Genomic DNA, 15,107 nt, shown 5'->3' on the forward strand with positions numbered 1-15,107 from the left:
GAGAGGTGTTGCTCCTGGAACGAGGTCGATTCGGAACTCCACCTGTCTCTCTGGGGGTACTCCTGGAAGATCTTCAGGAAACACGTCCGGGAATTCACACGCTACCGGAATGTCTTGGATGTTAATTTCTTCTTTGGCCTTGTCCACTATGTGGGCCAAGAACGCTAAGTTGTTCTTTCGCAGATGTTTTTGTGCTTTGATGCACGAGATAAGACGAAGATTCGTGCTAGGTTTGTCTCCGTAAATTACTAGGGTTTCGTGATTCGGGAGACGAAGGCGAACGGCCTTCTCGTGGCACATAATCTCAGCATGGTGGGGGCTTAACCAATCCATGCCGATAATCACATCGAAACTCCTAATTGACACTGGCATCAGATCTATTCGTAAGACGTGTTGGTTAAGGGTTAGGGTACATCCGATGTAGATCTCCCTAGTGGATTCGGTTTTCCCATTGGCCATTTCCACCGTGTAGGTTTCATTTAGCTTCTGGGGTTGTTGTTTTAGTAAATGTTTAAACTTCTCACTTACGAAACTTCGCTCCGCTCCAGTATCAAATAAGATGCATGCATAAGTGTGGTTTAGGAGGAATGTACCGGTCACAACTGCGGGGTCCTGAACTGCATCACTCTGACCCATAGTCAGCATTCTTCCTGCTCCTCTGTTTCCTGAGTTGTTGTTGTTAGGGCAATCTCAACGGAAATGTCCCGTCCTTCCACACCCAAAACAGGTGTGGCTAGGCCCTGCATTGTTGTTGCCGGCATTGGTGTTGTTGGTATTGCGGTGGTTATTGTTGTTGTTCTGGTTGTTTCCCTGACTCTGGTTCTGAGAAGGATAAGTCCTGCAGAACCTTGCAGTGTGTCCTCTTCGGTTGCAACTGGTGCAATGGTATTCTCTGCATTCGCCGTGATGGTGGAGGCCGCACTTATTGCAACTAGGAAGAGTACCGGAGTAGGGTCTTGAAGCATTTGAAGCAGCTGAGGCTGGAGCATGTGATGTGACTGGTACCGGCGCAGTGACAGCGTGAACTGCCACCGTTTGCTGCTTTTTAGAGGTCTCGGGACCCTGACGCCCCTTCCTCTTGTTGTTCCATCCTTTCTTACCATCACTCTCCTTCTTCTTCTCAGTCTCTACCGGTTTCTCGCCCTTTTTGTGGTTATGATCATATAGCCTCTTTGCCAATCTCTTCGCACTGTCAAAAGTTTCAGGGTTCGCAGCTATCACATTCCCTTGAATGGGGGATGTCAGTCCCCAAATGAATCGTTCAATCTTCTTTCCCTCTGATGTGATCATACCCGGGCACAACAGAGATAGTTCGCTGAATCTCGATATGTAAGCATCGATGTTCCCATTCTGCACCGTGAGATTCCATAGTTCCTGCTCCATCTTTTGTATTTCGCCTCGGGGGCAGTACTCAGCCGTCAACATCTCTTTCATTTCTGCCCAGGGAATAGAGTTGGCGACAGGGAGTGTCATAGCTTCTACATGACCATTCCACCAAGTGAGTGCTTGGTCCACAAAAGTGCAGGCCGCGAACTTCACTTTCATCTGCTCGGGGCACTCGCATATCTCGAATACCGACTCTACCTTCTCGATCCATCGCTTTAGGGCGATCACTCCTCCGGTACCGTTGAAAGTTCGGGGTTTAGCGTTCGCAAAATCCTTGTAGGTGCACGTTTTAGTGAGTCCTTGGTTCGTCCCGTTGTTCGAACTTCCGGATCCTTGCCCGTTACCTCCTCCGTTGTTCCCTCGGTGAAGTTGTGCCATAGCCGCTGTGACTGCAGCAGACACGGCTGCCTGGAAAGTAGTGGAGTCAACTTCCGGCGGGGTTGGTTCGGGATTTCCGCGAGTAGCTGGGCGAGGCATCTTTCTGTCATGAAACGGAAAGATGTTGAGTGTACGTGGCTTCTGTGAGGTGGTGACCCTACTAACTAGGTGTATGGTGCGAACCTAAACATTACTATCATCAAGCATACAATCATAATGTCTTAACACATGACAACTGAGAATATTATAGCAAAACACACAAAAGTTTATTAATATTATCCGCATTTAGTACAAGAAAATTTTGCTCGTAAGAGCATACATAAGTAACACTAATCCGACAGCATAACGGCTCCATGAGTAGTGTAGTCACTTAAACATAGAGCCGGAGTACATAACATAGTTCCTAATAACCTACTATGATAAGTCTATCCCTAACCGCGATGGGCTGCGTCAGGAGGTGGTGCCGAAGATGTGGATCCTCCCTGAAGACGAGCCACTAGGCGTTCTGCGTCCTGAAGTCGAGATTCCCACCTTACCTGCCTCATGTGAAACTCCCGGAGGACGTCACGCGTCTCCTGTTCCGCACGCTCGACTCTAGTCCACAACTGGCGTACTTGATCAGCAGTGCCCTGAGCAAGGTCGCCGGTGTCCCGTAGTCGTCTCACCATGACTGGTAGGGCTCGGTCGGCCGGTCCTCCGTTCCTCAAGTCAAAGAACTCACGTGACATGCCAAACGGGGGTCGCTGTCCCTGATGTCTGCTCCATCTCTAAAGATCAATGCCCCAAGGAGGGGTAGGTCCAGTGGGTCCCACACGATATGCAGGCACCCTGATCGGGTAAGGGGGGTCGATGACCTCGGACTCTGCATCCGAATCACCCCCTTCGCTGTCATCGAGCTCCTCTTCGAAAGGTTCTTCGTCTTCTTCGGGTTCGACAGGCTCGCCCTCGACTTCCGCCTCCGGTTCCCCGTCAGATTCCTCTTCGGGGTCCTCCTCAGGTTCTTCTTCAGGCTCTTCCTCAGGCTCCTCCTCCTCCTCTAGCCAGCCGTTGTTTCCCTGATTAGGGAAGTAGGGGTCTCCCGGGTGATGAAAGCCAGCCATGTTGTCTGCGCGAGTACGTAAATATGCTACATTATCCTAGGATGCTATGTCTATCATACATACTAAGCAAACATTCTCTTTTTGGGTGATAAAAGGTATAGTGTTAGGTTCCCTGGCTATCCCGATCTCATCAAGACGTGTGTTAATTTTACCTTGGAGAGAATGTAGTTGATCAGGCTACATTCACTCCTTGGTATCACTAAGAACAGTCCCGAATTAACCGAGATACCAGTGTTATTGTGTTTGATTCAGCGTTAGATCCTTATTCCTAATGCAAGCAAGTGTGTTTTATGTACTTGTTCTGTTCAGAGTTATGTTAGTCCCTCTTTTTGGTTTATAGTTGCATATCAATGTATGGCTCGACATGCTAGTTCACTATAAACAAAGCTCTGATACCAACCTATCACACCCCCGAACCAGACGGCGGAAACGTCCGGGGGCTGTCGTGACTCAATTGAATACCATAACATTGAATATATATGAAACATAACAACATTCGTCACCATTCATCAACATAGTACAACCAGTAGTGTTTACATATCATACATTGTTTAAACATTACATTCCCCCAAAAATTTATTTGTTCAATTCATACAAAAATAAACTGCAACCGTCACTGGATATGATTTCTCTTGATTCACTGGTTCCCTGAGAATACAAGTATTTTGAAAAACGTCAACATATGAAATGTTGGTGAGTTCATAAGTTGTATTTGAAAACAATGCTTCGTATCGTTTGAAAACCACCAGAAAATCCGATATTTTCTGAAAATAGTATAGTCAAAAAGGTGTGAAGATCCATAAGTATGCCTGTTTGTTTTCTATACTTGTAAAATATTGTTTATTGAAATCGTATGTATTCTGAATTTGTATGTATTGAAAACCCTAGGAAAACCCGATGTCTTCCTAGTTCCTTGAATTCCATGAAATTACTTGAAACCATTGCAACGCATGAAGTTGTTATTCCAGACGACATTGGATCATTGATGAGCATGACTATCCGCCACAGACACGTGTTACACAAACGACTAGTCTATAGCAATACCAACGATCCCGAAGGCGTCGTCCGTACTAGTCACGCTATCCAACCGTCCTGTTGTCCCACATCCGAAGAGAAGGAGGACACGAAGGCCTCGACGACTCCATTAGCCGGTGGGGGATAAAAAGGTACGAGGGGTCCCAGACCCGCCTCGCAAAAAAGGCAGACTTTACTAGCGACACTAAAGGACCCTTGGGGACCAGTAGTCTACAGCCATTGAAAGTCCGGTTACGTTGTGTCGGGATGGTAAAACCCAACACCTCGTAAGATGAAGTCTTTGGGCCTTAAGATCAGGTCGTCGGGCTAGCTAGGCTCAACGAACAAGATTTTACACTTGTGGGGCCCAAAGATAGTGCGTAGACGTCTGTGCACATGTATAATGTATTCCGAATCGTTATTTGTATGAATCATAGTATTGTAGTATCATAGTATCGTTGTATTTGTGGTTTCGGATTTTTATTGGTTCGAGACCGAACCAATTCGTTTGACAACGACTTTTGGTATTGTAGTGTATTGTATTTTGTCGATAGTAGTAGTACCATTATTTGATCATATTGCATGTATAGAATTAGTCTTGGAAATTTTCTGTTTTCAGCCCCTCCTCTTTTGTAAAATTTACCTTTTCAACCCTTTATTTAAAATATTTTCCGGTTTGGTATTTAAATCAATTTTCTTGACATTTTAACACCAAAAATTATTGAAATAATCATTTTCCAGCATATTTTCCATAGAAAACAGCTTAAGACCCTGAAAATGCAGTTTTCTTGGTTTTAATCCCTTCTTTTCGCAAATTTGACAATTTTGGCCCAAATGGAAAATTTTTTGCAACTTTGGTCCTTTTTAAATTTAAAAAGCATTTTAAACCTTTGAAAAGGAATTGGAACACTTATAGTCCACTGTTTTACAGAAAGTTACAGTTTTGGCCCTCCAAAACAGAAAAATTCGCATAATGGGCCTTATTGGGCCGAAATTTTCATTTTTAGCCCATTAAGCTTGAAATTCATGTTTTTAGTCCTCTAATTAAGTGTAATTCCAGAAATAGTTTTATGGAAACTGTTTTGGCACACTTCATCCATCAAAATCTGTGAAATGTCAATTTGGGCCCTTATTTTTGTATTTTTCACATTTTAGGCCCAAAATTTGTGTTTTTGACCCAAAGAAAATTATTACTAAACCACTTAGCCATTTTTCTTGAAACACTTTGTGTTTAGAAATACATTTGAAGCTAAAATCATTTAACACAAGATATTTCTCGGTTTTGATGGGTTTTAAGGCTAGATCCAACATTAAAACACATAAAAGCATACATATAAGCATGGAAATCATACAAGGCATACAAACACATATAGATCTACACTTGCACTTGTATTCCCCCCCCCCCCACAAAACTCATAAAAACAGAAAATAGGGGGTATGAAGCTCACCTTGGGGTGTTGATTCGGTTTTGCAAGGAAAAATGAAGTGTTTTTGGCCTTGGCTCCCTTTGATGAAGATCTCGAGTTTTGAGATGGTTCTAGGGTGCAAGATCACGATTTTTGCATAGATTAGGAAAGGATTTTGATAACAAAAGAATTTAAACCATAGATCTATGCATAATCTTACCTTAGATGAAGAATTTTGTGGAGATTTCCTCTTGAATGCTTCCTAGAACTCGAGATGTTTGAGTGGAGAGGGAGAGTTGTTCTTGAGTGATCTAGAGAGTGTTTGAGAGATTTTTTTTGGGGTGTGTAGGTGTGTATGGCCGAGAGTGAGAGAGAGGAAGAGAAAGAAGTGATTTTTGAAGTGATGCTTGCATGGAGGTATGAGATGTTGCATGGATATCCTATGGATAATAATGATGTGTCACTTGAAAGTCAACTATCTTCAAATCCTCTTGGGCTTGGGTATTGGGCCGAAAACATGGAGGAAAAAAAAGAAATTTGGGCCTTTTGCTCCTAAGCCCAATATTTGAGTTAGCCTTGGGTATGTTTTTAGTCTAAAAGAATGTAGTAGGATTTTTTTATATTTTTATTGGACTAGTTTAGGTTATTCATGTATCAAGGCTTTTAATTCATTTAATTCTAGGCCCAATATGGCCCAAAATGTTAAAATAAATAAGTGTGGGTCCAATTAGAGCCCAATTAGGGTTTTAAGCCTATGATAGTCTAATTGGAAGCTCATTGGCCCATTTGGATCCAATAAGGAAGTTCTAGTCTAAAATAGACTTAACAAGAACTTCTAGGGTCTCCAATTGTTTGATGACTATTTGTAGTACTAGCATGATGTATTTGATTGAAGTTTTTGATTCATATTAACTTGAATGTATAGATTACATAGCTCAAAATTTTCAGTTGTGACATAAAAGGACTATTTGTAAACGGTTAGAATAACCTTAATGGTGTAATACGCACAAAAAATATGTAGGGACCTAAAATGGACAAACAGGAAACCTTATTACCCTCCTAAGATTTTTAGTGTTTATTATTTTGAATATATATTTTTAAGATTTTTAGTATTTATTTTTATAAGTGTATTTCATATAAAGTTGTTGAAATTAAAAAGAATAAAAAATAGAAAGGTTTAGACTGGATTGGATTGGATTTTGTAACCACATCATCCAGTTAACCTCTAGCAAAACAAAACCTCTAGCAAGGAGCTATAGAGAAGAACAAATTAAGGCCTGATTGGATTTTGAAACCACATCATCCAGTTAACCCGAGCCTTAAAATTCTAAAACGAAAACCAACAAAAAGAAGATTTATAACAAAATCAAAGAGCCTATCTTTTCTAGGTTTATTGCTACTAAAAAGTAAAGGATTGCGAAACGTCCAAAGCACTCATATGACCACCATGAACACCGACTCAACAATCGGACGTTCCATATGAACCGTCGGTCTAGAATCCACCCAATCGACCACATCACAGATAGATGAAAACATAGGAAGGTCCAAATGAAGCCAATGCCCAACTCGACTCCAAACCTGATCAGCAACCGAAAACTGCAACAACAAATGCTTCACATTTTCTTGAGGATTATGACACAAAGAACATAATAAGGAATCTATCACCCCCTCCCCCCTTTCCACCAGTTTAGCTCTTACCGGAATACGATCCAAAAGAATACACCATAAAAAATGCTAATTTTAATAGGGATAAAATGGTTCCACCTAGTAGGCATACTACCCATAGGAAGTGACATATCATTAACCCAATTCCGTGTTGATTTAACAGTAAAGATACCCGACGATTCAAGCTCCCAAGACCACTTATCTGGCATTTCCCCTATGCGAATAGGATTTAATATCTCCACAAGATAATCAAATTGGGTCGATTCAGCCCCTCCTCTAACCCCCGACGCCAATGAAAATTACATCCCCCCAAATCCCATTATTCACTTACTCGAGCATCTTGATTAAACGCCAAAGCAAAGAGCCTCCCGAACCGTTCCCTAAGTGGAATATCCAAGCACCAAACATCCTTCTAGAACCTCGTTCGAGTCACGCCCCCACCACTATATACATGGAATTAGAAGGAATACAACCATTTTCATGGAGGTGATTAATGGATCCTACAATCTTTTGCCAAACACCCCCTCCTGTTCCTATTCTCGAATCGTCCGGAAAACCAACACCTTTCCCATGACAAAATTTGACAATTTTAACCCAAAGAGCTCCATTATCATTAAGAAACCGCCACTTCCATTTATAAAGAAGGCCGAGATTAAAAACATCCAAACTACCAACCCCAAGACCTACAAGTTTCTTATTTGAAAAATAGAAATTTACTATAAGGGTTTATAGTTTCATACGGGGATACTGACTTAGGAGGGTAATAGCGTTTCCCGTTTGTCTATATTAGGTCCCTAACGTATTTTTTGTGTGTATTACACTATTAAGGTTGTTATAACCGTTTAGAAATAATCTCTTTTACTGGTTTCTTCCTGTTAAAAGGACTATTTGTAAACGGTTATAATAACCTTAATGGTGTAATACACACAAAAAATACGTTAGGGACCTAAAATGGACAAACATGAAACGATATTACCCTCTTAAGTCATTATCCCATCAAAATAAAAGGAAGTATGGAAAATAATAATCGACTTACCTGTTTCTATGATGTTATACCAGAATTGCAGAGATGGAGAACTAGATACAAATCAAAGGAGAAAGGTGGAAAACATATACAAATCAAAGAAGAAAGGGGTTTGATATTTATAAGATTAATCAACAGACGAAGATATACTTGTAATCATGATTTCATTCCTATTATGATGCATGTATATTTGGTATGAGATAAGGCAATTCAAAAACATTGATGATTTTATAGAAACCGATTTGCTGATTATTAGGAGATGATATTGAGGCTTCAATGAAGCAATGGGCGGGAAAAGAAGCCAAAAGATACTGCAGGAGTGACACGTTGAAAGAAAGATGGGTATAAGGACATGTGGCGGTTTAGGAGTCTTTTATTATTATTACAATTATTATTATTATTATTATTATTATTATTATTATTATTATTATTATTATTATATATATATATATATATATATATATATATATATATATATATATATATAGAGAGAGAGAGAGAGAGAGAGAGAGAGAAAGAGAGAGAGAGAGAGCTAGGTTCAGGTGTTTAAACTAATTATTGTGCTATTGTATGCATAAATGTGGGCCAATCAAAATTAAATAAAAACTTAAATAATTAAATAAATAAATAAGGGTAATAAAGTAATTTTGTAAATAACTTCCACAAATACTTCCTATAATTATGCTAGTTATTCTGACTTTGACCTAATTTCTTCTCATTCTTATATACGACGTTCACTATCAAAAACCCTATTCCACCATAAAAATCTTCCACCGACGACCACCCCCTAGATTTACAACAACGCCTCACCACTTCCACCGATCCCCATCAACAATCTTCTTTATACCAAAGATCATCATCGCTATCGTTCATAATCTCGAAGAATAGAGGACGGTCGGAGCTGACTTCCATTGCCGACTGAATTGTTGCCCACTGCTGTTCTTTACACACTCACCCCCTAAACTCTCTATTTCATCCGTAACTTTTATCTCCACATTCGTCATGGCGTCGATCGACGTTTGATGTGCCGGTGGCTGGCCGTCCTTCCTCATCAGATCGTTCATCAGGGATTCGAAACCAATAGTAGCGCCACCTCCGATCATAACGATTCCTTGCGTCACCGGGTTGATCAGGATGATCCTGTCGAGTGACGAACCCTGATGATGAAGACTGTTTGTAGATTCGTGATCCGGATGTTCAGAATTGCAACTTGAATCCGATTCTGGCCTGGTGGTTGTGAAGACTGAAAGGAAAGGCATCTCCATGATCCTCTCAATCAAACGAGATACTGATAACTCTGGTTCTGAAGCCATTTAAGCACAAATTTGTAGTATTTAGTGGGTGTTTGAGTGTTTCTGCTACTAGATCAAAATTGAAAAGAACAGTAAAAGTGGAAGTTGAATTTGAAATGGGTAATTTTTTGGGAGAGCTTAAAAACGAAGGAGAAGAAGGGTGTAGAAGGCTCTCGAATGTTGTGTGCAGACAGGTTTATTTGCTATAATACGCCAAGGGGTTTGGTTAACGCGTTGGATAAGATGAATGATGATATTTTTATTGGAGTAATCCAGTGTGGTGACATGCTGTTGGTAGGTTTATTTCAGATGACATAAACTGATAATCACAATCCATATTTTTTTCCTTTGAATTAAGTTGCTAAAACTATTCAGTTTTGATGTTTCTGATTAGGTTGAAGCTTTATCAGGTCAATTGACATAAAGGGAAGGAGAGTTGGTTCAAGAAAAGGCTGAGGTTAAGAAGCTTGCAAGTTTTCTAAAGTAGGTTATTTTGACCACTGTAATTGTTTACATTTTACTTAATGCTTTTTAATTACTGAAAGCTTTTTATCATATTCTATTATATTATGATAATGCTATGCAAGACTATCCATTGTGTGGGTTCTTAGAAAGACATATTGAAATAGATGGATTTGATGTTTTATTTTAATATGCTCAATATAAAAGTGTTTGCAGGCTTTGACAAAAGCAAGACTTATGAGGTAATTCCAATTAGTTTGGCTGCATTTCATGAATAGATTCATATTTCAATTTATGTTTTGTTTTGTTTTTTTTTTGTTTTGTTTTGTTTTGTTTTGTTTTTTTTTTTTTTTTTTTTTTTTTTTTTTCTGATTTAACACTTCATTTATGTGGATAGTGCAAGATCTTGACAAGGTTGAATTCTGAAAATGTATCAAGTATGTTTATGTAGATGATTCAATGGATGACATTGGTGAGATTCTCATCCTATTGGAATGGAATCACGTATTCCAATTCTGTTAGAATAGAATCACGAATTTCTATTCTGTTGGAATAACAGAAGTTGATGCTTGAAGAACAGAGCACAAAACTGAAACGAACTACATTATTCTTTTAGAATCTATTAGTCGTTGCTAGATTTTGATGTTTTCTTTCCCATTTTGAAAGTTTTTTTAGTTTTATTCTTTAACAATAAATGTAATTCTTAACCATTTTTACTTTTATTCCATAAAAAATAATGTATTTTTTGTTTTTATAATTGAATTTATTATTTAAGAATTTGTTATTCTACAAGAAGTTCTTAAATTCATGATCAAGAATTAGGTTCAAGAATATTTTGATTATTTATGGTTCAAGAATATTTTTATTTTTGAGTAAATAATTAAATAAATAAACAGATTCTGTAAGAATGTCCGAATTAAAATAGTTATAATTCCCAAAATCGGATTTTTAAAATTAATAGAATGTACGATCCCTTAAAATATAAAATTTTCCTTTATTAAATCTATACTAATTGACTAAAATACCATTGTAAGTAAATTAGATGATATTTTTCAATTACATTTAATTCAATAATATATATTAATCACTTTTTTTAAAATAAGTAAAGTTGATTGGCCCACAGTTATGCATAAAATAACATAATAATTACTTTGACTAGAATAACCTAGGCATATATATATATATATATATATATATATATATATATATATATATATATATATATATATATATTAAAAATTATATAGAGTGTCTAAATGATAAAATGGGGGTGTCTTTTTAGCCAACTCTCTCTCTCTCTCTCTCTCTCTCTCTCTCTCTCTCTCTATATATATATATATATATATATATATATATATATATATATATACCTTATTATTTAATAAATTATATATATTTATTTTAAGCTAATCCGAAACGGTGTTTTAATTTTAATTTAAATATTTTGATGTTTTCAAATTATACATAAGTTAACCCGAAAGGCGAAACAGTTATATGTTAATTCGTAATAGGTTTCGAGTTATACATAAGCTAATCAGAATCAATAAACAAATAATATTAAACTGTGGTTCGACTAGTTGAAAACTTGGTAGCCGAGGGTGGTCCACGACGATGACTCGGTGGTTTCGGTGGTTCGGAGAAGTGACGACAACATATAGTTTTTAATCTTTAATTTATATGTGTATAATTTTTTGATGTATCCGGTGCCGCCTATTTCGGCATTATCGCTCGACAAAATATTTAATCAATTTGTTTTAATATTTATTTTTTAATTATAAATAAATTACAAGAACATAAAATAAACCCATAATTTTTTTAGTATTTTCAATAAATCAAATAATAAAATGCGATATATAGTGAAAGTATTTTAAAGAAAACTATGATTTTGTAGAACTTTTTTAATTTAATTTTTTGTAATACTATTTAAATTTTAATTAGTAGTTTGTTTTTATGTGTTTCTTAACCTATAAAAATGAAATCAAGCCAACAAAAAACAACGCAAAAATAAGTTTATAACTTACTGTATAATGCATTTAATGTCGTACATCATAGTTTGCAAAATATAATTATTTTATATATTTGTTGTATTTAACTTAACTTTGAAAAAAAAAGTTTGAATTTAAATATTTAAATAAGTAAAAAGTAATTTAATAAATTACTTGGAAATTAAAATGTAATTGCTAAATAATATAATTAATAACGATTACAAAATAATAAAGTAAGAAAAGTAACTGGGAAGTATAATGATTAGGCTATGGAAAAATTAGACATGTATCAATATTCATATTTTCAATTTTAAAAGTCATGATTTAAATTTTAAAATAATTAATCATTATATTTTATATACACTATTGGTCATAAATAAATATAGTATTTTCCTTTTCTAAGTGAGATGTGGTCCACTTTAAGCAAAAAAATGTTCATTATATTTTGATCAATTATCTCCAAAATTGTAACTCTTGATATATTCGGAAAACATACTTCTACACAAATCAAATACAATTATTTGTTGAAGTAACTAATTATCTTATACACATATTATTTTGTAATAACTCTATAAAATATATTTATTACAAAATTAGAACCAAAATAATTGATTGTATATTATTAATTCGAATTACATGTTATTTTATTAAAATGTCATTTGTTAATTCTGAATTAAGGTACATAAATTCAAAACATTATGATGAAAATTTATATTTATGACTAATTAATATCAATTTAATATATAATATAACTTCATATTAACTTTTATAATTATAATTAATTAATATCAAGAATTAACACTTAATAAAGGGAAACTAAAAGTGACACATAGTGTATGACAAATGACGGACAAATACACTATGTGACACATAAAAGTTTAGAAAGTATTTTGGTGTAAAAATGACAAATATCAAGAATTAACACTTAATAAAAGGAAACTAAAAGTAACACATAAAAGTTTAATATATAATATAACTTCATATTAACTTTTATGAATTTACCCAACACAAATGACAAATACACTATACTTGGTTCTTCTGTTTCTCTTCTTATTTCAGATTTCATTGTTTTGAAATAGCAGCAGTCGAAATATAGATGATTTTCTTTCTGAATCAAACTTTTGAGAGTTACACTCGAGAGTAAGTGCACCAATTGGCTTTCTTTATGAATCGTATTTGTCGAAAGTTTGAAGTAGAGTACTCTTTCCTATTTTGAAGTTTTAATGAGTGAAAATCGAATTTCTGAATAGTTAAAATTGATTTCTGAATTCTGTTTGTGATTTGTGATTTAGATTATCGGACTGAAGTGCAATTTTGTATGAATAACTGAAATAGAATTTTTTGCATAATTCGATTTCTCTATTTTGTGAACTTCAGATTTCTTATATCTGTATTGGGTTTTTTTCAACTGCTCAGAGGGATATTAACAGCCAAATATATAAGAAAAAGATAAATAAATATAAGATGTTTTAATGAAAAACATAGATGAAGCAGTAAAAGGAAAAAAAGGAGCGTACTTGATATGTCCGTGCATCTTCAAGATTTTTCACGACATCGTTCATTGATGGACGCTTTTCATAGTCGCTATTCAAACATTGATAAGCAATTGTTGCAAAAGCCCTCAAAGAATCTGGGTTTATTTCATCCTTTATATTAACCCAAATAATTTTATTTAGCTTGTTCTGTGTGTAGTGTTTTTTTACCAGGTGGATAAATGATTCTCCACGTCTATTATTATTCTGGATACACAACCTCCCACACAAAACTTCAAACAATACCACACCCAAGGAGTAAACGTCTGACTCCTTTGTTAGCATCCCTGTCTCCATATAACTTGGATCACAATATCCCATCGTGCCTACAGGATTAGTAGAAAGAACGCTTTCGTTTGTATTAGCCTGATGAAATGTTGATAGACCCAGATCTGCAATACTTGCATTCCAATTTTCATCTAAAAGGATGTTGGCACTTTTCACATCCCTGTGTAATTTTCTTTGTTGAGACCCAGCAGGGTCATGAAGGTACTCCAATCCGCGAGCCGCCCCGATGCATATTGAAAGGCGTTGAACCCAGGTTAGATCTTTGCTATCGAGATGCAAGTCGAGACTGTTGTTAGAAGCATACTCATATACTAAGATCTTCTCGTCTTTCTCGTCACAAAACCCCAAGAAGGAGACAATATTTTCATGTCTGTATTGTGAAAGCATCATGATCTCCATCCAAAACTCGCGGTTTCGTTGTAAAGCTATACGATCTAAACGTTTTAAAGCAACTTTGGTACGCCCCTTGAAAAGGAGAAGTTCTCCCTTATAAACTTTTCCAAGGCCTCCTTCTCCGATGCAATTGTCTTTAGCAAAGTCGTTGGTAGCTGATCTTATAGCTTCTAGTGGTATTCTGAGATGTTCAAACATCTTTGGGACAGACATTATTTTGATGATCGATGGAAAGTAAGAAACAAGACTTAGGCTTTCAAAGAATTAAGGTTGATGTGCTTTTCAATCCATTGTTGCGCAGCAATATATAGAACTTAATCTGTTGGTCCTCTCTCTCTCTCTCTCTCTCTCTCTCTCTCTCTCTCTCTCTCTCTCTCTCTCTCTCTCTCTCACACACACACACACACACACACACACACACACACACACACACACACACACACACACACACACACACACACACACACACACACACACACACACACACACACACACACACACACACACACACACACACTGTTTATTTCCAATCTAACAAATTTCTATCTTAATACAAGTAGCATCTCTTCAACAAACCTTGATTAATTAAAAGCATGTGCTTTTATACATTTAAATTAATTGCACGTGATAAGGAAATTAATGTCTCCCGACAAAAATGTATCCTGTAATTTCTAAGGAGTTGACTGCTATATAACAACCCGACAAAAATATACCTACCTCATATTTTATAACCCTACCCCTACAATTATTAATTTTTAGTTAAATGATAAAAATCTAGAAATCCTATTCATATAAATATTATTCTCTCTCTTAATCATTTTTTTTCTTTAATATACACGAATAATTATTACAAAACAGTTTTCCATCAATAAATGTATAAATATAATAATCCCCAATATAATGTTATTTTAATTTTCTAATTTTGTCCTCATACTTTTGTATATCTTTAAAAATTACATTTTGTTTTTTAAAATTTTATTTTAAACTAGTTACTATAAGGTATTATTAGAAACTATGAAATGGATTTTAAATAAAAATAGTTGACAAATGAAATGGATTTGACGTACGTCAAGCTAAAACTATTTATTTTATAATATACTACGTGTAAGCCTCATGTATTACATGGGTGTATTTAAAATAATTAAATATTTATAAATATTTAAGAAATTTAAATTTATAAGA

At 35.8% G+C, this 15,107-nt stretch overlaps 1 protein-coding gene across 1 annotated transcript; it reads right to left on the reverse strand.

Annotated features, from left to right (window-relative positions):
• Window positions 1-2,865: 2,865 nt before the first annotated feature.
• LOC128126434 (receptor-like protein kinase HERK 1) lies at window positions 2,866-14,451 on the reverse strand. The gene is made up of 2 exons (XM_052764323.1): window positions 13,230-14,451; window positions 2,866-3,512 (listed from the first exon to the last, which is right to left on the reverse strand). Exons 1-2 carry the CDS (start codon window positions 14,136-14,138, stop codon window positions 3,441-3,443), a joined length of 981 nt encoding a protein of 326 aa, XP_052620283.1. The 5' UTR covers window positions 14,139-14,451; the 3' UTR covers window positions 2,866-3,440.
• Window positions 14,452-15,107: the final 656 nt, after the last annotated feature.

Source organism: Lactuca sativa, chromosome 5, assembly GCF_002870075.4.
Source record: "Lactuca sativa cultivar Salinas chromosome 5, Lsat_Salinas_v11, whole genome shotgun sequence".
In the NCBI taxonomy this organism is placed as follows: Eukaryota; Viridiplantae; Streptophyta; class Magnoliopsida; order Asterales; family Asteraceae; genus Lactuca; species Lactuca sativa.